This window comes from Nyctibius grandis, chromosome 1, assembly GCF_013368605.1.
Source record: "Nyctibius grandis isolate bNycGra1 chromosome 1, bNycGra1.pri, whole genome shotgun sequence".
NCBI lineage: Eukaryota > Metazoa > Chordata > Aves > Nyctibiiformes > Nyctibiidae > Nyctibius > Nyctibius grandis.
In genome coordinates this window covers 75,468,335-75,491,319 of record NC_090658.1, presented here as the reverse complement: position 1 = coordinate 75,491,319, position 22,985 = coordinate 75,468,335, and the positions used below count along the sequence as shown (strand labels likewise).

General features: G+C 38.9%; 1 protein-coding gene across 2 annotated transcripts in view; it reads left to right on the top strand.

Moving 5' to 3' along the window:
• Window positions 1-21,767, top strand: part of DSE (dermatan sulfate epimerase) — a 36,342-nt gene extending 14,575 nt beyond the window's left edge. The window contains exons 3-6 of one of the 2 annotated variants that reach the window (XM_068404503.1): window positions 10,744-10,997; window positions 14,777-15,016; window positions 16,527-16,734; window positions 18,773-21,767. In XM_068404503.1, the coding sequence (XP_068260604.1) occupies window positions 10,744-10,997; window positions 14,777-15,016; window positions 16,527-16,734; window positions 18,773-20,534 (2,464 nt within the window). In that variant the 3' untranslated portion in view covers window positions 20,535-21,767. Of the gene's footprint in view, window positions 1-10,743; window positions 10,998-14,776; window positions 15,017-16,526; window positions 16,735-18,772 lie in introns of those variants that run through there. The other variant, XM_068404513.1, reaches the window with a different exon arrangement.
• The last annotated feature ends 1,218 nt before the right edge of the window (window positions 21,768-22,985 follow it).

The following is a 22,985-nucleotide window of genomic DNA, read 5'->3' as shown; positions in this document are numbered from 1 at the left end:
TCTGTGGGGACAGAAGTTAATGTTCACACTGTATGAGTGCATCTAGAAATTGGGACCTCGAGGTCTCTCTCCTCCTCACCTTCCTTTTCAATACTCACCAGCAATTTATCTCCCGTTTTTTTTCCTCAGGTAGACACATTTCCCCTACCCACCTGCAGCAGTTGCCTTGCTGGGTGCACCTTGCTGACTGTGCCCCAGGGTTGCTGCCACTGGGAGGAGGGCCAAGGATGGAAACGTGGGCTTTGCTAGGACAGTGGCTTCTATCCAGAGCAGCGAGCTGGAGCTGTGATGGGTCACTGCTCCCCTCTGTGGCAGCCACTGTCCTACAGCTCCATGGTGGCAGCAGCTTAGCAGAAGTCTGAGTCAGGTTTCAAGTCAGCACAGGAGGAAGCATTAGCTCTTCAAGCAGTATTTATTATTCAAACTACTATTCCCTACCTTATTTGGGTTAAGACCAACTAGTAGCATCCTATAAATGGCACCCATCCATGGACTGTCACTGGAAATATGCTGGATTTGAGCTAGCATAACTTGAGATCTGTATCCTCCTGATGAGCATGATTTAAAAGGCATTACAGTGTTGGATTTTCCTAAACCAGATATTAAAGTGGTGAAAGCCACAGAAATACAGGAACTAGAACAAAAGTGGTGGGAGACAGAAGGGACACACTGGGCATAAGTTGCTTGCATGTCACAGAAGAGAGGACACACAGGAATTGGGAAGAGTAGTGGCACAGCAGGATAATGGTTATTTCCAAAATCTTCCACTGAAGCATAGCAATACAAAGCTTCAGTCTTACTTACCTTCAGAGGCAGTCTGTAGGACCGTCTTTCTCCTGGCACACTGGCAGAGGGACAGAGCTGTACAGAGGGGAATCCCAGGACATGTAACCATCTCCTACAGGACCTACAGGCTGCTCCAAACTCAACACCTTCTTCCCAGTTTCGTTGTTCTCACTCTTCCTTAACTTGCTTTGGGTATTGTAAACGCATAGTTACATGGCCATCTGTTTCAATGGAGTGAGAAAGAGGTACAAGTGATTTTTGTGAGTAGTGGAACTTACTTGTGTCTGTCTTTTTTTGTTTCCTACGTCTCACTCATTGTCTCAATAACCTCATTTCAGTTCCTTCTGTCATGTGATTCCTGCCCTGGAATTATTGTGGTTCCTCTGTCCCTTACTGTAATGCTTTCCTTTGTCCCAGCTGACCAGATACCAATCAGAACTCAGCAGATATCCTGTTTCCACTTGGCTTTGATAATATTTCCCTCCTCAAAACTACTGTCTTTCTCAAGCAAGTATCTTGTGTTACCTCAGTGAAAGAGAAGCCACGCTTTTCCCATCTTTTCCTTCTGATGTAGACATGTTGTTCAGCAAACGATCAAGGTTTAAGCAAAGTTCTTTGCTTTGCAAAAAGAGCATGTGCAGTGCATTTAGTAGGGGAAGTACAGAAGGATTAAATGACAAATGTAGGTGTTAGGGCTGGGGTAAGCTGCCCTTTGTATAACCTCCAGTCTCCAAGTGGCCAGCTTTCCAAATGCCATGACAGAAGTATGGATCTGATTTCCATTTTTGTTTTTGCCCTGAGAACTTATGGCTGAATGCTGTCAATGTGGAGTTCACACTATAGCTCCATCAGTGATGGCAGTAATATAGATCCCTCTCCCTTGTCCAGCAGTGTTTTTCAGCAAAACTGTAGGAATGTCACATCTCCAAGGCATGTACTGCTCTCTCTGGCTTTGCTCAAATAGGTCAGCAGGTTCAGAAGCTGGAGGAGTGGGCAGACAGATTATGTAAATCTGTTTTTCCTAAGAAACTCGACTAAAAAGTACAAGCAAAACATGTTACTGCACACACTTCTCCACTTAATTTAAGACTAGGAGAACAAACATGGCAAATAGGAGAGTTGTTGCCTGATCACTACTAGAAGGCTTTTAGATTTTATGTCATCTAAATCATCGTGTAAGACTGTACATGAACTGTTCGGGCAATATCACAGTAATGGAATTAAGGAAAAAAAATGTTGTCCCGTATATTTAGGCATGTTTAGTTTCCCTCAGACTTTGGGGAAAATACCATTCTGGGTGATATATTACAAATGTTACCCTTATTAAATGATTTGAGGGTACATGTGTTCTGATCCGGAGGGTGGAAGGATGGGGCAGTTTTGACACTGCTCAAGTTTGGAGCCTTGAATGTTAGGAGACTCATCTACATACGTCATCAGTAAAGAGGGCTTATCCAGAGGGATATCAGTGAGAAAAGTAAATCAGAGGAACTCTTCTCTCCCTAGACTTCCTCTATAATGTAGGTGCCTAAATTGTTACGTAAATTGCCCCAAAAATGTCTTTATCACTGAGGGATTCATCAACTTGTAGTGGTAAGTTAAATCTGTCTGTCATGTAGATTCCTTGCTGGCAGTTTGATTCTTTCAAGAGTGTAATCTGGATTTCTTTTGACTTCTGCTGACGTGGCATTGGCTCTAAAATAACTCTAGATTTAAAAAAAAAATCCAGTTGGAGGCATTTCCTCCAATTTTCATGGAGATATTAAATAACATTTAAGCCTTATCAGAAAACTAAAGTGTATTTTGGTAGTGTGTGCAGTAGTTGGGTGAAATAAATAGTTTAAAATGTCACACTGGTTATTTGTCCCAGCATATCATGAGATTAAGGAGACTGACATTTTAAATTTCATCTTTACATTAGCAAGAATCCTCGATAGGATACTATGATGAGAAAATCTACTGATAATTGATACACGCATGGAAGGGGCATGCGATTAAGCACTTCTGTCTTTTCTCATCAATTACAATAATTATATTATATCACGTAATAAAGTACACCCTTAATTGAGTTCCCATTCATGTAGGCTAACAGAGCTTGAGCCGTTTGTCATAACAACCGATGTTGATAGGCATGCTGCTCATAACAGAGCATCCGTAATTGCTACATCCTGGAGTAAGTTTACATTTTAAAATAAACAAAGGGGCAATGGCTAACAGCTAACTATAACAATCATCCAAAATAATATGGGAACAGACAATGTCTTGGGTCAGCAGGGAAACGCAGTGCATTAATATTTCAATAAAAATAGATAAACTTTAATGTTTCTGCCTGTAAAAATTAAAAGCTGGTGTTAAATAACTCGCTTGGTTTTCCTGGGATTTGATATCTAGATGCTGTCTAAAATCTTAGGGAAAGTTTGTCCTTCTATTTAAGCCATATTATCTTATTTTACAGAGAACAGAGGATATAGATGCTTTTTCTGGCCTGTTATCTCTGACGGGCCCCTAGAGCACTCCCCACCAGAAGTGCGTTTTTGGCCGAGGGGTTCTGTACTCGTGATTCTTTCCATATGCTGCCTCGGCCCGTTCCCGCACCGAGCAGAGTGATGTAATCAGTCACACATCGTGCAGAAATAAGAGTCCAGTCAGATCCTGTTTTTTGGACAAAGCAGTGAAAAACCTCTCTTCTTTACTAAGCTCAACTTATAAACAAATGCCTTAGAAGTTCACAAATTCTGCACCCTTCTTACTGCAGGAGAGGCATCCCCGTTTGCAGTTGCCAGACAAGGGTTTTCTGTACTTTTTTTTTTTTTTTTTTTTTTGGCACATAGTTGACACACCATTTTTAAAGACAAGTATCTTACCAATGTGCAGAAAGGTGTAGGATTTGACAGTGAGCCTGGCTCCGTGTGTTTCATAGGGGAGATAATTACTGTCGAGCATGTGCAAACATTCCAAGGAAATAGCAGCAAGTAAGGAGAAGCTAACGGGAGGCTTCGGCATAACAAATCTGTGACCCTTCTGCTATTTCTTATTAACCAGCAATCCTATAGCCTTCTGTTAGTCCCTGTTTCTTAAAAGTATTGGAGCATGCTGTAGGACCATTGCTGGTCCTAGTATCCAGATAGTGCTCGGCGTTGAACTATATGAATTGCAAAGTAAAAATACATAAATATAAATAATTAAATTCATAGATAAATGTATAACTAAAATAAATTCACATGGGCTGAGTTGAAATAAAGCAAGTCTCTGTGCTGACACCACAAATTGGGAACATCTGTTTGATTCCCAATAATCAACCAGCAGCCACATTCAAAGAAAACTTAGGGTTTTATAAGACTGCGGCATGGAAGTTAGCATAAAAGAACCTTGGGGGATGCTGAGATAGTCTCCTACAGGAAGAAGAAAAAGAAAAGGAAGGGTTGGAGGATGAATTTGGTATCTGGAATATATATTATGTTAGTAAGTGAAAGATCAAACCCTCCTGCTGTTTTTATCTTTTTCATATGTAGCACTTAAAAATAGGAATTGTGCATGACTGTGAAATTAAATGGCTAGCTGGATTTTGAAGAGTTTCTTTTATACCTCCTTTTTTAATTGATAGATTTTCTAGGAGATGAATTGGTGTTGAAGTTCGGTGGTAGCTTCAGGGAGCTCACATTGTGGCATGCCTGGTATAAAAATTTGCTACAACAAGAGCTAGAGGTAATCTGTTGAAATAATAACATAACTAAATTTCTGTGTCTGCTTTATATGGCACTGAGAACTACTGAAACAGACTCAGTTCTTGTCTATTAATGTGTCAGCACAGAAGGATCATGTTTGATGTGAAGAGTGAGCCCAGTTTGAAAAGGACTGTCTTGTGATCAAAGACAAAAACAAGAGAAGAGCATCTGAAAGAAACTTTAGAAGCAGCAGAATGATGATTATAGACATATGAGGAAAGAGAGAGAAAGAGGATAGAAAGTAGATGAAGGATTCCAAAGGAGTAAAGTTTTAGTTGCCTCCTCAACACCTACCCTACTTTTATAGTAAGCTCTTAAAACTTCTGAAAAAATGTTGCCTTTTTTTTCCATATTGACATGAATGTAGCCCTTTACACTTAGCTACTGCTTTTCCTGTCTTCTTGTGAACTGAGCTGCAATGAACACGAGCATGTCTGAGTGGCTGCTGCTGAAACGCAACTGGTAAAGGGATAGGGGCAAACTTGTTGTGTTTTACCTTAGACACCGGAAATATAAATCATCAGTTTTTCAAGGACGTTTTTGTTGTTGTAAATGACCAGGCACTTAGGTTGTGCAGATAATGGGGTTTTTGTTTTGGCAGCTAACCAGAAAAATGCTGAAATGGTAAAAGCTGAGAAATTGTTTTGGGTCAAACAGGGTTTTTCAAGGATTTTTCTTCTTTCTCTCCAAAACAAAAATTGGAAGATACTGTTCCATTAGTGAAGAAAGTATTCCATCTGAGCACAAGAAAATATTTTGTTTTGGAGGCTTTGTAACAAAAATAAGGCTACTGAGTCTAGTTATTAAAATAAATGTTGGTGGTCTCATTCCCCTTGGTAGGTATACTCCCTCTTGGTATGTATACACCCTCTGGCCACGGAAGAATATTTCTCTCCTTTGCCTGATGGGAGGTTTAAAGCTGTATCTCCTTCCCCCAGAAGTAGGTCAGAACAACAGCAAGGGTGTGGAGTGCCAGGGCATTGCCATTGCCATTGGGAAGACCGTACAATTACGCAGTTGATTTCAGGACCAAGAGATCAGTTGGCCCCATTACATGCCACATTTGCATCTACACTTGACATTTATAGTGTGCGTTAAACTCAACCATGCTGTTAGCTAGCTACCGTGTCTAAGGTGGATTGCATTGAAATGCACTATAGGCCTGTCCTTGAACTGATTTTCACCTGTAAGCCTTTAGAAAAGAGCCCTGACTCATTTCCTTTGCATCCACCTAGTGAGAGCAAGAGGTTCAGTACTGAGGAGGGAGTACTGGCATGCTTCCTTCAATCATTAGCTTAATCTGCCCTCAACCTCCGCGACTTATTCTGCAGTAAGTAATTTGTCATGGGAAAGTTTGGAGCATTAAACTTCAGGATGTGGATTACTTGTGTAATATATGTCTCAGGACATGCTTAATCTTCATTTTGCATGCAGTGATGCCCTGTTACTTATTGACATAGAGGCTAGAAATCAGATCTCACACTGCCTGGAAGGGTATTCTATTTCTCAGAGAGTGTTATTATCCTATTTACTTCGATTTGTTTTTAAGAACTGGATACAAAGTGAAGGAAAGGCGATTCTAAACATCCCACAGGGAACTCACTTAAGCAGGAGAGTTTGGTTTAAGTCCTGCCTTGAACTGGGCAGACAGTGTTTTTTCCCTCTTGGCTTATATTTCTTAGAGAAATGCTAATACTTCCTGTTTCAGTAAGGAAGTAGTTATTAGTAGAGAGAAATGAGGGAAAAACACAGAAAACCATTTCTACTGAGAGAAGAGACATTAGTAGCATTAGAAATGTTGTCAGGAAATGGAGAGGTTGTGGTAATCTTACCACAATTTTTCTTGGCTTTGTTGTTGATCTTGATTTTTACTTCCCATCCAAAACTTTATACAATTGGTATACTTATTTAGAGCACAGAATCGCATTTAGTGAAGGTGGTACGTACGCTATTAGCCTTGGACAATGCAGTGCATGCGTGATGGCTCTTGACATCATAAATCGATGACTGGAGAACTGGGTCTTAACCCCTCCTTCAGATTCATTGTTCATTGTAGAAAGTGGCAAATCTAAAACAGATAACCATGTTGCACCATGCCAAAATTCTGAACACATGTAGGAAGACCATAATACTTATCCATAATACCAGCCTTATCCATGACCTTTTTATTTCTCCAGTTTCTTCATGGAGGATTTGTATCAAACTCTAAATGTTTAAAATAAAGTAACAAAAATATTTTGTATGACACAGATGAAAAGAACTTCAAAGAACATCCCAAGGCATGTATTTTTCCTGTGCCGTTCACAGAATTTGTCCAGACAGCAGTTCTTTGTGTGGAACAATTCATATGGCTTTGGATGTTTATGAAGTTTGATCATTAGGCAGCAAACCCGTTCAGCACTTTTTTCTCCTTTATAAACCTCCCCAAGTTTGCAGATAGGCACCTCTTCCAAATACAGGTATAGGTATATGTGTAAAAAAAAATGTATTTTTTTGTACCATCTGTAGGGATGCATTTATGGTTTAGCTGTTATTTTAAAATAAGTTTTAGAATTTTTGAACAGTTGCCTTTGCTAAAAGTGCTTATGCTTGCAACTAAGTAGTTGCTCTATACTAAAGAATCCATTATAGATATTTTTATTTACTTTGGATTCTGTTTTTGTAACATCTGATACCTTTAAAGGACTGAAGAAGCTAATGCAGCATTGAGGTAAAGGTTACTTGCTGTCTTCAGACGCAGTTAATTGCTAAGCTGAGGTTCATACTATCTGATGTTAAATTTTACTCCCGAGAGGCTTAGAAAATAGCTGTTTTCCAGTGCAAAGCATTAGCTTGTTTTTTTCCTATTTTTATTTGTATAAATACATACAACTTTTCTTTAATATTTCAGAGCAGAGTAGTTAACAGATAGCCCTGAAAACTCTTTTTTTACATAGTATGTTCAGTGCAGGCCTATGGTATCGTGCTTTCCCACGGTTTATCAGCCAGGCTGTTTACCAAATCTGACACTGGAGATCCATTTGAAAAATGAGAGTGTAATTTAGATACAAAAAGCATTTAATGCTTGCTACTTGACCATTCTTCTTGTGAATCATGTTCCATATTGTTTGCTGTACATTGCCTGGTTCCACTGAAATTCAGTTAATGAAGGTGCACTGATTTATGCCAGCTAAAGAGTTACTACTCAAGGAGAGCTTCGTTTTAAGAACAGATGTTGACTGTGGTTTTGTAAGTTTGGAAATAGGGTCTTTAAATCATTGTCTTTAATTTTCTTTATTACTTGTGTGCATCTCCTGTGTTAAATTCTATACAAGACTTACTATACAGAATTGCAATTTGAGGGAAGTTATGACAAAATTACTTTGTCTAACCTGAGGTGGGTAACTGTGCCAGTATGTAGGCTTAGGATGCCTAACATAGGGTCTTTTACACTGTAGGTTATTTGGTTGGGGATTTTTTTTCTGAAGAAACCAACAACCTAAATGTAGTCATAACCGATCTACTTATTACTTCCCATGTAGAAGAATGCTTTCTATTTTATAAGAAGTGCTGCCACAGAGACTAATACATGCTCTTATGCTATAGAATTTGATGCAGTATTGCGTTTGAACAAACATAAAGTTAGTGTACATCTTAACAACGAAAGTTACAATAAATCAGTTTCACTGTCAAATCCCATTTAAGATGAAGTCAGGTAGAGATCATTAAATAGCTTTAAGCACATTCTAATTAGCAATTCGTATGTTGTTATAAGGATACTGCACTTTGAATTAAATGTTTTAAATTAACTCAGATTCTTTCATTTTTCTTTTCTTCCCCCCTAATGTATAGCTTAGCCTCAATCACTTTGTAGTTGTTCCAGGCAGAGGCCTTTAAAGTGATATTTCCTGTACCCATTCGAACACTGATTTCTGAATGTGCAAAGGTTTAGTGAAAAGCAAAACTAAAAATACTTTGGAAATTAAGATTCGTGATACAGCTGCTCAAAGGTACGTTCATGTGTCAAAGGATTTCTGATAGCAATCACGGTGCCAGGGTGTTGCATATAACTGGCATAGAATGCAATTTTACTTTTACATATAGGACTAACAACATTTTAAGAGCTTTTTCAATGATAGGGAGAGATGGAGAGAATTAATTGAGATTGACAAATAAACAGTTAACTCAGATTTTCAATTTTCGTGCCTCAGTATTACAGTATAAATAAATCTGGAGAGTTGGGAGAGTTGCTTGCCCAGTTCAGCTACATTTTCTTCCAGTTTATCTGGAAATAGGGAAAGAATGAGCATCTAGGAAAACCATATAAATGTTTTGGCTTACAGATCTGTAACTTTTTGTACAACAATTAAGTGAAAACATGAGTAAGAAATTTTACTATACCTTGCTGGAAGTCTTCACTGATAAGTTTAGAGTTTTAACCAGGAAAAAACAACAGAGAAATGTTCCTGACGTTGACCACAGAGAATAACATGAGGATGTGGGGAAGATGAGTAGTAAATTTCTAGAACTTTTTTTCCTGATGCTTTGATAGTTATTTGTTAACCACACTTATAGCTGTCTGTCTTAATATTCTTCACAACCATTTTCTCAATGACTGTCTGTTAACCAAGAAACAAAATTGTGCAAACAAAATAATTTAGTCCAATAAAAACCCTGGTTCAAAAAAAAAAGTCAAATCCTGCTCCTCAATGCTGAATGCATTCATGTATTTGATTTAAAATCTGTGAGATAAAGATTTTATTTAAAAAAAGGAAAAATGAGTTTATAACTTCACTCAGCAGAAGATGTGATTGAAGCTGAGAGAAGGTGAACACATAACTGTTGGAAATTCAGCTAATCAAAAAGCCTACAGAGGATTTCCTTACATACAGGCATGAATGTGCCAAGTTCATTTGGGTCCTTCCAATGATGTCAGATATACTGAAATAAAAATTAAAGATCATTTTTCTCACTCGTACATGTTGTGTTTTACCGTAGTGGCAGTGCCCTAGGCTGATGGTCATAATTTCTATGTGGTTCATTCATGCATTTCGAATGTAAATAAATGCTTCTATAGTGGAATGGGAATTTTTTTTTTTTTTAAATCTTGCTCTTTTGGTATTTTTTCTCATCTGTTTGTTCACACTACTGCTTACACAAATTAAGATGAAATCATATTTATAGAGTCATAGAATAGTTGAAGCTGGAAGGTGCACGTCTTCAGGAGCACAACACAATTTGCACTGATTGCAGCAGGACACCCTCTCGCCTCAACAATTTAAAATTTTTTTCTGTAATAAAAAAATATATTGCAAAGAAAGTTAAAGAGAACAACCATGAAAGCAACTGATGATTGTTCAGCTTATCGAAGATTTTTTTTCACTATGTATTCCTTCACATTTCCTTTTCTGTTCAACCATGGCCTGAAAGTACTGTCAGTATTGCAAAACTAAAGTCTTTGGTACATAAGGTATGCTTGATTTAAGAGAAATGTTTGTTCTATACTACCTCCACCTCCATTATGAATTTTCTGGGTACAAATTTGCTATTTTGTTAAGTTCAGTGTAATCATTGGATACAAACAGGTACCTCCTAGAAAATAATTTTGAGTAGTGGCATCATTTTACATCTATTTTATGTTAAACACCGTTTTTTTCAATGCTGTTAAGTATGTTAATTTGAACTGTAGTCATGAAAGTAAATTTTATCATCTCTACTTCCGTCCTTGAATGCATTTGGGAAATGAAGAAACAGCATAGTGTGTTATTTTATTACACTTGCTTTAAAGATTACTTCAGTCCCATAGCCACCATTCAGGAATTTATCAACATTCGGATCCTTTGGAAAAGAAAAAGGCTGTTACAGATTCTTGGAGGAGTATAAACTATGGGATGTTACTTTCTTACAAAAATGATGTGAATCTTGCTTCAGATAAATAGATTCCGTTTCTATACAATCAATATTCTGCATATCTGCTTCCCCTAACAAAACCCAGAATACTGCACGGACTGTTTTAATATTTAACAACTTAATCTTTCTAATAAAATTAATGAGCTTTGAAGGTTAATGTTGTCCATACTTATGAAAGAAAAAAAATGGTCTCAGAGACTTGGTAAGTAGTTTACTACTGTGTTAAAATTCAACATGAATTGCCTAGCTTCAGAGGCCTTGAGTCCTACAATTCTCGTAGTACAGTAATGGAGAAAAATAAGTAGGTGAAACTCAATTAATTGGCATCTTTCTTTATTGACAGGCTAGTGAAGGATGCCCCGTGGGATGAGGTCCCTCTCGCTCACTCCTTAGTTGGTTTTGCCACTGCATATGACTTCTTGTACAGCTATCTTAGCAAGACTCAACAGGAGAGATTTCTTGAGGTAATTGCCAATGCCTCAGGATATATGTATGACACATCATACAGACGTGGATGGGGCTTCCAGTACCTCCACAACCACCAGCCTACCAACTGTGTGGCCCTGCTGGCTGGAAGCCTGGTTCTGATGAATCAAGGTATGTGCTAAACCATAGGAACGTTTTTCTGAAGTGTATCAACTTGATCAGCCATTTATGCAGCAAAGTTCAGGAACTGATAGAAATGCTTCTGAGAGTACAGCAGTACTGGGTTTGCTCTTTTGCTGCTTAGAAAAATTTAATTTACTGAGTAGAACAAAAGTCTGTGGGCAGATGTACAAGGTATAATATATATGCATATATACCTGTGTAGATAAATTCAGTTATCTAAGTGATTCTGAAATTCTTACCTCACTGTTTGTAAGAATTAAAAATCCCCTTGTGTATAGTCTGTCCAGTCCAGATTTACAGGCAGGGTTTTTCAAGGTAGATTATCAGTAAAGAGCGATGCTCTTGGTCAACGCATTGAGAAGGTCAGCAGTCAGAAACACCCCATGCTCTGACCTGTGATCTAGACAACAGGATAACCTGGAATTTCATCCAAGACTTCTGTCCTGTCTCCCTGAGAGAGCTGCAAAGGTGTAACTTTATCCACCCAAAGGCCACAGCTCAGGACCTTTCTTTCCAGCATCCTTTTCTATGGAGATGATCAGGGCTTTACCTTTTTTCCTCTGAACTGTGCCCTTGCACCTCATAAACTTCATCCAGGAGGTGTCTATGCCAGGTGTCATCTTCTTTGCTTTGGGGACTTAAACCCATCCTTCCCAGTTCCCAGGTGAATAACCTCACCAGTTGCTTTTGGCTGCTCTGCCTGGGGGCTATCCCTCTCCTCCTGTCTAAGTGATACCCAGTGTAAATGAGAATGTTAAGTCAAAGGCAGAGAGCAGATAAGAAATCCTGACTTTAAACCTCAGTGGTCCTTCGGCTGAGAGGTGGAAGTCGTGGAGCCAGCTCCTGCTTTTATAAGAATGCGTCAATATTTTATCAAGTGATTATTTAATATATACTAGAAGTATTTTGAAAACATGATGCCCAATGGAACTACTTACTTGCTGCAAGTCAAGCAAAAAACCTCGTTTCTGGATGCTGATGGCATTGCCAAGCTGTACAGCCCTGCCAAGCAAAGGCACATCTGCACATCGTTGGAGCTTTCAGATGCCCAAAGAAGTGTGACAAGAAACTGTGGCACCTACTGTTTTTTGGGGGGGTCATCATTTTGTTAAGTGTTTGTCAAAACAAGCGCATTCATTGATGTGCATATGCTGAAAAGCAGCAAGAGTATGTGTGGAAGTTACTCACTTTCCTCCTATCTTGCCTTCCACAAATTGAAGACTCAGATCATGTTTATTTAGTGGGTTTTGCTAAATTCCTCATAATTCCATCCTTCCCTGAGCCTCTATTGTTGTAGAAAGCTGACAGTTTGCGAGATGACTCTGCTTTTCATTAGAGTATAGACCATAAGTAGTCTTTGTGCCAAACAATGGTAGTATCACAAATAAAATTGGGCGATATTTCTTTCACCAAAGGTTGTTATTTTTTTAAAAAAAAAAAAAATAAAAAAATTCAGCAACACTTGAGCAATTTGAAAATTTGTGCTGATATTTCAAATGAAAATAGGTCAAAACATCTAGACTCTATATTTCTAAATGAAAATTCTGTTGTTTCCAATATAGAGCAACTTTATTTTTAAAAAACTGAAATTTAAATGAAGTTTTTCTGTTGGTCTAAAATTTAAAAAAAAAATGCTTTCTTAAAAATTCTCATTCCAAGATGAAAGGCTTTTTCTGAAGGAGAAAAAAAAAAAAAAGGAGGGAGAAAAGGAGTAAACATACTATTCTCCCTGTACCAGATGCATAGTAATTGCAAATAGTGTATCCCAGTGTAGACCTTTCTTCCAAAAGGTTTAAATTTCAACTAACAATTTTAAACACTATTCAGCTATTGAAGCATGAGGAGACTAAATAGCCAGCTTAAAAACATGTAAACATTGTTATAGGACTGAAAAATGAAACTCATTGAAATGAATTCTAGGCACACACATATACTGAAGTCTTTGCAGTTAAAATAAACACTCAGATATTCAAAAAGGGAACTTGAGTAAGGCCTGATTTCATATAGATACTGCTAATTTTAGGTGAGATTTGTTCTGTTTTGTTGTGTAGCCTGACCGAGCGTTGAATCTCTTACTTCTTTATTCTAATGTATTATTATTCGTTTAATATACTACAAGTATAGGGTTATAGAATAGATATACACTAAGTAAACAGAACATATATGCATTACAATGGTAAATACATGGTACTGAACCATGGAAAATAGCATTCTTGCTAGTGCAGTAGTTAAAAGCTAGCTATTGTGGCTGTTAATGTCACAAGGCAAAACAAGGGTGGAAGCACTTGGGATTTTATTCGGACAGACTGCTGTGCTGCCAGCTCCACCAGAGTAATGAAGTAGCATCAAGATAGCTGTGAGTAAAGTAAGTAGAAGTAGCACCACCTGCCCCTGTTGCTCAGGCCTTCCCCATCATATTTATCTCTTCAGACAGCAGATAAAAATACCATGTTAGATTTTGATTGTCTTGTTTAACTTGGACATTGCAATTTTTTTTCTCTCTGCTAACCGAGCAGGATTTGGCAGCCTTGACTAGTGGGAAGTCTGAATTGCTCATCACTCTGCTGAGCATAAATACAGTAATTGTGGCAATGACATGAAACAGTCTCAGTAGCAGGTTTGAATGTAGCTCATACTTGCTTAGCCTGGCATGTGTGCTTCGTTCAGCAGGCACCGCTTCACCACGTAATGGGGTGTAATGTATGCCAGCTGAGCCCTGCTGTATGGTGGAAATAAGTCTGGTTAAATCTGTGTCCAGACACTCTGAGCTGGGTAGATGCTAAGTTGTCATATAGAACTGCAAGGCAGCTGGTCTCTGTTTAGTCCTACCTCTCTTGCCAGTGAATCCAAAAGAAAATAAGAGAAGGCACGTAGCCTTTCCTCTGAGGGGATCCACGCGCTGCCTTCTGCAATACATAAATGCAGTGCTGAGGCTCTCATGCTTGTGCTTGTTCCTTGGTGAAGGCAGACAAGCCCTGAGAAGGTCTTCTCGCAACCTCTTCCCAGCTCTTGATTTGTGTAGAGCAGACCAAAATAGTAAGAGCTCTGAGAGTCTCTTCTTTAGAACAAGTATAACTGTTTAGGGCTTGTATACGTGGAGGCTGAAACTTAACCTAGTTGAAAGATTAATCTATTCTGGAATTTAGGAATCTGCATTTGGAATTAACCATGCAAAACTTTTCCAAAATAACTTCTATTTTGGATAACCCTTTAACAATAAAATGAAAATGTGAATAGAATGGTGCATGTATTAAAATAGAGCATATATTAGTACAATATCAGTTAACTGAAGTTCAAATGTGAACTACTTTGTATTTTTAAACTCTCAGGATCTCCTTACTATGCTGGTGATCATGCCAGTGAAAAATGACTAAGAATATTTGCATTATTGGAGCCCTCTAGTGGGTACCATAAGTTTGTTTTCATAAGGCTTTAATTCGAAATACAATAGTCTTGGCGTGGCTCTTCCCTTTTTCCATGTCCTGAATGCATTAAGGAAATTTTCCCTTTCAGATGGAAAGCATAATCCCACATCATTAGCAAAATGGGTTTATAGATTTTCCCTGCTCATGTGATGTTGCTTTGCTGTGTTTACATACAGTGTTTTATTTTTCACCCTAGAACTAAAGAGATGCTGCAGCACTGGGTTGTATTATAGAGCTCTGGATTGCAGATTTCTTGCTGTAAAGGATCCCACTGTGGCAGTACAGATGACATAAATAATCTATGGTATTGTAATTAGATTTGCCAACATCTTTTTCTTTCAGGCTACCTTCAGGAAGCTTACTTGTGGACCAAGCAAGTGTTGGCAATCATGGAGAAGTCGGTAGTCCTGCTGCAGGAGGTCACAGATGGCTCCCTCTATGAAGGGGTGGCTTATGGCAGCTACACGACCAGATCACTATTTCAGTACATGTTTCTTGTCCAAAGGCACTTTGATATCAATCACTTCAGCCACCCCTGGCTCAAGCAGCACTTTGCATTTATGTACAGGACTGTCCTGCCAGGTAGGTCCTTTGGGTGAATGATGATGAATTTAATTCTTGAAGCAGCAGTAAATTTCATACTTGAAATAGGCCATTTTAAAAAAACATTGTACTTGGATTTTTTTAAATAACGTTTTCCTTGGATTTTACCTTCATCATCCATTGAAACAGTGACATCCTTGTTTATCACTGCTTATTAAAGATCATTGTTTATTAAACTCTGGCTTTTAAATCCAGTGAAACAATGGAAACATCATTTGGGAGAAAAAGCAGTGCTTCAGGATTTGATTTCTGGTTTTCGAAGTTCAAAACAGACCTGTTTCGGGGGTTTTCTCTTTGAAAAATAATATTTTTTGAGATTCTTATTGATTTTTTCCTTTGCCAAAAATCATCACACTAAAAGATTAGGTGAAAGGAATAGCAAATTATGAAGCCAGGGTAAAAGTATCAGTAAAGTGTAGGAAAGTTTTACATGACCACTAGTTTTCTACAAAACAGTGAAATAGATTTTTATACCATTTTTAAAAAATATTTTTCTTATGGAAAATGTCATTGACCCAAATGATAGGTTTCTCTATGTGGTCCAGGGGTACCTGAACCATTTTCTTTTGTGAATGTGAGAGTTAAACAGAAATATCTGACATCACTAATGGGTCAATTTTGCAGACTTTTTAATATTTCTGTTCTCTTGCTGGATCTCTCCATTGTCTTGCAGTGTGTTTTAGCATCTCTGATTTGAAGTCCTAGTTGTGACTGAAAGATGGAGATGTACAAATATGAAACCAGTTATAAGTTAATAAATATTCCCAACACCTTCTAGCTCTCAGAAGAGATTTAGTTTCAGGCAGAATTGCAAGTTTTCAATGATGGTTTTGTGTTGCTTATTTGCAGGACGATTCATTAGGAACTTAAATTGTTCAAATTCCTGTTTAAAAAGACCATGATAACTTTATTGGCTCTAAGAGCCCCAGATTTAGCTGTGTGTGTAAGGGGGCTGAACACAGCTTTGGCATGGCGGCACAGGCACGTAAGAATCGCGCTGACTCCATGTGAGACCTCAGGCATCTACTGGGGAGAGGTTCCTATGAGCAAAGTGAACTCATACCAGCTGTTTCAGGGTGAAGCTATTTTTTTTTTCCTTGGGGACACCTCTGTTTTTTTCCTTTGGAGAGTTTGGATTGACAGAGGAAAAGTGAAAGCTGTAAAGAGAAAGTTACCTTTGCCAGATTTGGGTGAGGAGAGGAAGTGGATGGAACCAATATTGCTTCTTGCATTTTTTGTAGTACTTTGACAGTCTGTAGCCCAAAGCCGAAGGAGAAAGGTGGGTATTCAAGTTAACCACAGCAGAAGGAAACAGTTCCTGGCTAACCTGTATATAGCTCATTTACAAGTAGGTCTATAAACATCGGAAAAGGCTGCTTCTGTTTGTGTCTGTTTGTACTGCTTGGCTTGGCTTCACCGTCATGCTCTACAAATGCATCTTTGTACGTTTATTTGTTCTTTTTTACATTCCTTTTCACTTTTTCCCAAGGGTTTCAGAGAACTGTGGCCATCGCTGATTCCAACTATAACTGGTTCTATGGGCCGGAGAGCCAGCTGGTGTTTCTCGACAAATTTGTCATGCGCAACGGCAGTGGGAACTGGTTGGCAGAGCAGATCAGAAGGAACCGAGTGGTGGAGGGCCCGGGGACGCCATCCAAAGGGCAGAGGTGGTGCACTCTCCACACTGAATTTCTCTGGTATGAAAGGGAATGAGTGGGCTCAAAAGGAACCTGACAGCTGTTTGCTATTACTGATAATTCGTTACTCAGATTTGTGTTCAGAAGAAGCCAAGATCAGGCTGGCCATATGCAACCCAGAGAGTCATTAGGCTCAGAAGAACTTTTTCACTTAGCGTAGATGCACAGTATGTGTTGCTACAGGGAACACCTTGGTCTTGTTCTACATCTGCTTTTGTGTTTTCTTTCCATTGTTAATTGCTTGTATAGAATACAAGCAGTTCTAAAAAGACTGAAAATTTGCCTGCATATATTCTTTGGTTTATTTGGTCTATTCTAATGTTTTTTAATCCCACTGTGTTCTTTAATAATTACGTAGGTGAATATTTAAAGCGTAGTTTTCTTTTAAAAGCTATAAGTAATAATATAAACTTGCTTTTAAAAGCTAAAGTAATGTAAGCAGTACGGCTACTATTAGTTGTTTATACATACTAATTTGCAAGTTATGCTTAGAAAAAGTATCATGATAGATGACTAGATCCATATTTTCCCTGTAATTTACAGCTTGTATGTCAATACAACTTTTATGTCAATCTTGTAAAGGTAAGAAATGAAAAGACACAAGAGCCTTTAGATATACATATAAATTCCCTCAGTCTGTGGAGAGAACAAGTACATTTTCAAGGAGTCAGCATAGCTCTATTTCTCTCTCTTACAAGAAAAATATTATTGAATTTATATTGTTTTGCATTTATGATATGCACGTTATAATGCATGTTTATTAGGTTACAAGCACCCTTCATCTTGTTATCTGCAAAATACAGAATCTCTCCTCTATGACCGCATTCCATCATTCTTTTGTCCTGCATCTCCATGGAAAACTTGGAAATTTATACTTAGAAAATTCTTTTTGTGTCAAAGGGAAAGAAATTTTTTAAGAGCACTTGAGTGGAAAAAAAAAAAGGCAAAGAATTATCTGAATATTCCAACAATTGCCTTTTCCCTGTGCTGCAGCATTGCTCTTGTGATGAGCATGTCCACTTGCATTAGAGTGTCAGGAAAGAGGTGTGCTTTTAGGGGAATCTCCATCAAGGACCACTAGATATAGAGCAGGCTTCCAGCGCTGGGTGGAATTACCCGAAGCCGTATGCAGGACATGAGCTCTGATTGTTTAGGGCCTGGCAGAGGCTCCTGGTTAGCTGTAGAGAATAAATCTGATGAGGAAGCGTCTAACAGAAATATTACTGGGCTTAATGATGGTTTTGTTTATTTTGGTTGATTAAAAACAATGCCAGAAGGTTAGGGTTTTTTTCCATGGTAGTTGGGTTTTTTTTGTTTTAACTCCTGTAGATCAAAAAAAAATTACAAGCATTATAACCTTTTCTGGAATTAAGACCTTTTTGAACCAAATGTCTTATATCTTACAATTTGTACAAGAAAGCTATGCAAATTTTCTTTAACCTAGTTGGAGAAGGAAACTAACGTACACTAAGTGATATAAATCATAAAAGTTTATCCTTTAAAATGCCTTTTCATTAATTTTTAGTTTATTGCTAATTCTGTTTGGAGACTGCAGACTTCTATAATCATCAGTTTTGGGGAAACATACTCTGCTTCTCTTGGTTAAGTAGTTGATGAATAGGTGCAGATGTTGACGTCTAGTGCAAAATAGACAGTGTCTACAGCCTGGTCCTAATGTGCCTTTTTTAAAGATTTGTATTGCACTCAGTAGCTTTACGATGTAAGACAAAACGTGGCTAGTTTGAAATTAGTGGCACTCTTACTTTTGGACTGCAGAAGGATTGCTTGCCTTAAATGTGGAGCAGATGCTTTCAGCTGTTATTCTGTGAAAAGCACACAACAAATTTGTGTAGGGATTAGTATGAAAAATATCCTTACAACTATATGATTAGTTCACTCAAGAAGCATATGTGTGGGCTTTATATTGTTGGCTTGCTCTTTGATGTAAATATTGAATCATTTTTTGAGTTTTGTACAGGTGCTGATAATGGAATCCATCAAGGGATTTCTAAACCCATTTTCCTCATCTGTTTGGCAGGTATGATGCAAGTTTGCGCTCTGTACCTCCGCCGGACTATGGAGTTCCTAAGCTGCATTATTTTGAGGACTGGGGAGTGGTAACCTATGGAAGTGCTTTGCCGGCTGAAATCAACAGGCCTTTCCTTTCCTTCAAGTCAGGAAAGCTGGCAGGACGTGCAATATATGATATTGTTCATAAAAACAAGTACAAAGAGTGGATCAAGGGGTGGAGGAACTTTAATGCTGGCCATGAACACCCGGACCAGAACTCCTTTACTTTTGCTCCCAACGGCGTACCTTTCATAACAGAAGCTCTGTATGGGCCAAAATATACTTTTTTAAATAATGTGTTGATGTTTTCCCCTGCTGTGTCCAAGAGCTGCTTCTCCCCATGGGAAGGGCAGATTACAGAAGACTGTTCCTCAAAGTGGCTTAAATATAAACATGACTTGGCTGGTGACTGTCAGGGACGAGTGGTTGCCACCATGGAGAGAAGCGGAGTGGTTTTTATCAGGGGAGAAGGAGTGGGTGCATACAATCCTAAACTGAAGCTGAGAAAATTGCAAAGAAACCTCCTACTTCTCCATCCCCAGCTTCTCTTGCTAGTGGACCAAATCCATCTAGAAGATGACAGCCCCCTGGAGGCCGCGACCAGTTTCTTCCACAATGTGGATGTGCCTTTTGAAGAAACAGTTGTTGATGATGTCCATGGGGCCTTTATTAGGCACCGTGATGGGATATATAAGATGTACTGGATGGATGACACTGGCCACAGCGAGAAAGCTACCATTGCCTCAAGGATGTATCCCCGGGGCTACCCGTACAATGGAACGAACTACGTGAATGTAACAACCCTCTTGCGGCACCCTGTCACAAGGGCCATTTACCTTTTCATTGGGCCGTCCGTCGATGTGCAGAGCTTCACTGTCCGCGGAGATTCTCCGCAGCTGGATGTTTTTGTTACCACCAATGAGCACGCCTACGCAGTGTACCTGTGGCCCGTTGAGGAGGGGTCCCGCTCTGCCTTTGCACAGGTTATTGCAGACCGTCAGAAAATTGTCTTTGACCGAGCCTCTGCCATTAGGAGCTCCGCAGTGCCAGAAGTGAAGGACTACATAGGGATCGTGGAGAGGAACCTTCAGCATTTTAAGCCTGTTTTCCAGCAGCTGGAGAAGCAGATCTTATCTCGTGTACGCAACACGGCTAGCTTTAGGAAGACTGCTGAGCGCCTGCTGAGGTTTTCAGATAAGAGGCAGACAGAGGAGGCCATTGACAGGATATTTGCAATCTCACAGAGGCAGCAGCAGCAGCACAGCAGAGCAAAGAAAAACAGAAAGGTAGCCAAAGGCTACAAATTTGTTGATGCCGTTCCTGACATATTTGCACAAATTGAGGTAAATGAAAGAAAAGTGCGACAAAAGGCACAGACTCAAGCACAAAAAGAGTTGCCTGTAGATGAAGACGAGGAAATGAAAGATCTTCTGGATTTTGCAGATATCACTTATGTGAAGCACAAAACTGGGGTGTCAATCAAAGGCCGATCAGGGCTGGCACAGATGGTGACAACTGCTCGAAGTAGTGCCCCATCAATATCAGCTTCTTACACCCGCCTCTTTCTAATTCTCAACATTGCTATTTTTTTTGTCATGTTAGCAATGCAGCTCACATATTTTCAGAAGGCCAAGAGACTGCATGGTCAAAGATGTCTGTATGCAATACTTTTAGTTGACAGCTGTATATTATTGTGGCTGTATTCTTCCTGTTCTCAGTCACAATGTTAGCAAAAGACCTCTACTAGTTGACCAGTTTATGGTCATATACGTCTATGCAAAAGCATTAACCCTAATAGGGCCAAAGTTTATCTTCTTTTTTCTGAAACATTCCAGAAACAGCTGAGGAAAGATTGGTTTCAGACCAGAATGGATGGAAGAATAGGGCAAGCAATGAATATCTCAGAAAACTAAGTACTTAATAAGTACTCCTCCTTTGTGTTTTGAGTTGGGCCTCACATCTGAGGGAATGTTATGCTTTGTTCATCAGAGTTCAGTAATGTAAAGTTGTAATTAATTTTTTCGTGAGAAGAGCCCTCTTAATAGATTGCTTTCTAAGGGCTTTCTTTTTTATACAGAATTGGGTTTGCATTTAGTGAGTTTTCATTTCAGGCTGCTATGGATGTCTCTGGACATTCTCTTAAGAAAAGGACATTCAGACACAAGTATGCAAGGCAGATCTTAGCAGTAGATTTCATTTCTCTCTGCCAAGCCAAAGAATGCTTCAATATGGGTCACTCCTATATAATTATTGCAGACCCTTACATCATGTCATCTCTTCCATGCTCTACAATCTGGCACGGTGGGAAATGGCAATCATGTCAGTACATGCCAAGTGAGAGGCACAACACCTAGTAGGCAGTAACAGAAGGCATATACAGGGCTAACTCAAAGTATAAAGGAACATAATTCTCAGGAAAAAAAAACCCACCTTTATCTTTCAGTCAAGTGTAGACTGTAGAAGGATGAATGCTGTAGGGTCTGTTCTCAATTTTTACAAGGCAGAATTTCACAGAAGTTTTCTATAGTTTGAAGCACATCTTAGTAGGGAAATAATGTCCTAGATCACTGCCCTGCCATATGCAATTGTAAAAATACGAAGAAAAAAAACAAAGCGATCCTGTGGTAACCTCAGCAATTGCCAGTATGGAAAAAGAGGTATTAAGGAAGTATTTAATGTCTTTTCTGTTCACATGGCTAGAAAGAGAGGACAGTTAAAATTGTGTGAACAGCCTGTTCTCTATAAAGCACCAGCAAGGGTTCTGCAAGCTCTTGGTGGCCCTGGGTCAATTATTTGGGGATTAGTGGTAAATGGAATCATGTGGTTTATGACAAAAATAAGTTTGACGTCTCCACATATATCCCCTTCTGTTCATTAAACTGATTTAAAAAAATCATAGCTATTTGAGAGAATGGAAGCTCTCTGGAATTGGGGCATAACTGTATGTCTTTACAGAAAAACAATTCTTACAGTACCTTTTCTAAATAAAAACATTATAATTGTCTCTGTGGAAAAGTTGTTTTTCTTTGATTAAAATATTTTTTCCAGTAATTACAGTAGTGATGTTCATCAGCACTTTGTTCAAACCACAAACCTTTGCTTCCTCTTCCTTACACTCATTTAGGTATCTGTTATCTACGTTGCTGCTGTTAAGCCTTCTGCAAGTGTTAAGTGTTGAAATGTGATGAGCTTTCGTTGTTTAAACATCTTCAGTGAACAGATCAGAATATTTTCACTACGTTCCTCCTACTGAGCCAGTTCTGAGCATTGTATTCACATACATAAGCCCTATTACAGTCTCCAATGCCTGGATTTATGTACCAATGAAATTTGGTACGTTTAGTCCGAGCAAAGGTTTAGGACCCCAGTGAATTTCTGATCCATGCATAGTCAGTGGAGAGAAAGAGCCTTCAGATAGCTACTTGGTCTACCTACGACCTTGAAACACCTTCAAGACATACCTTTCCCTTTTCCCTAATTGCAAAAGGCATGTAGGGTGGTTAATCACCTATTTCAAATCTCCCACTTAACTGCTTAATGTGAAGGGAGCTGAGCCTGGGCAGTGTCACCCATAGCTCCATGTTTCTAGTGGTGCCGTCCGAAAGTATGACTAGATTGTGACAGGCTGCATATCACTGGAAGTCTCCTTATTTTGGCCTTTGCACTGTGATGACACGAAGACATGCAGAAATAGCTGTTGGGTTACGTTCAGTTTCAAAAACCCTGTTGGTTAGTTTTTTTAATATTGGGTGATACTATTATTGGCTGTGAAACACTGAAAAAATCAAGATGCAGGTACTGTTGCAGTTTAGTTGTACGGCCTGGCACGTCCCTCCACTGGGAGATGGTGCCATAAAATTGCCCCAGGGTAATTCAGGGAGTCGTTATGCCTTATAAGCAAATAACCTGTGCTTGTGTCTCCATGTCATCTTTGCGGACATATGAATCTTCAGGAAAATAAAGAGCTGTGGTAGCTTTTAGCCTTTATCAGGCTAATGTCAACAGTGGACTTCGTACAAATATTTAAATTTCTTTCATGTCTATGCACATTTGCCTTGTGTCAATTTGCGATTGCTTTCAACAGTCAGCTATAGAGAGCCAACCTATAGTCTAGAAGGCCTGTGAGAAATATCTGCACTTCTTGGTCTGCTTTGTAGTGTGGCATCATAATTCTAGCATGG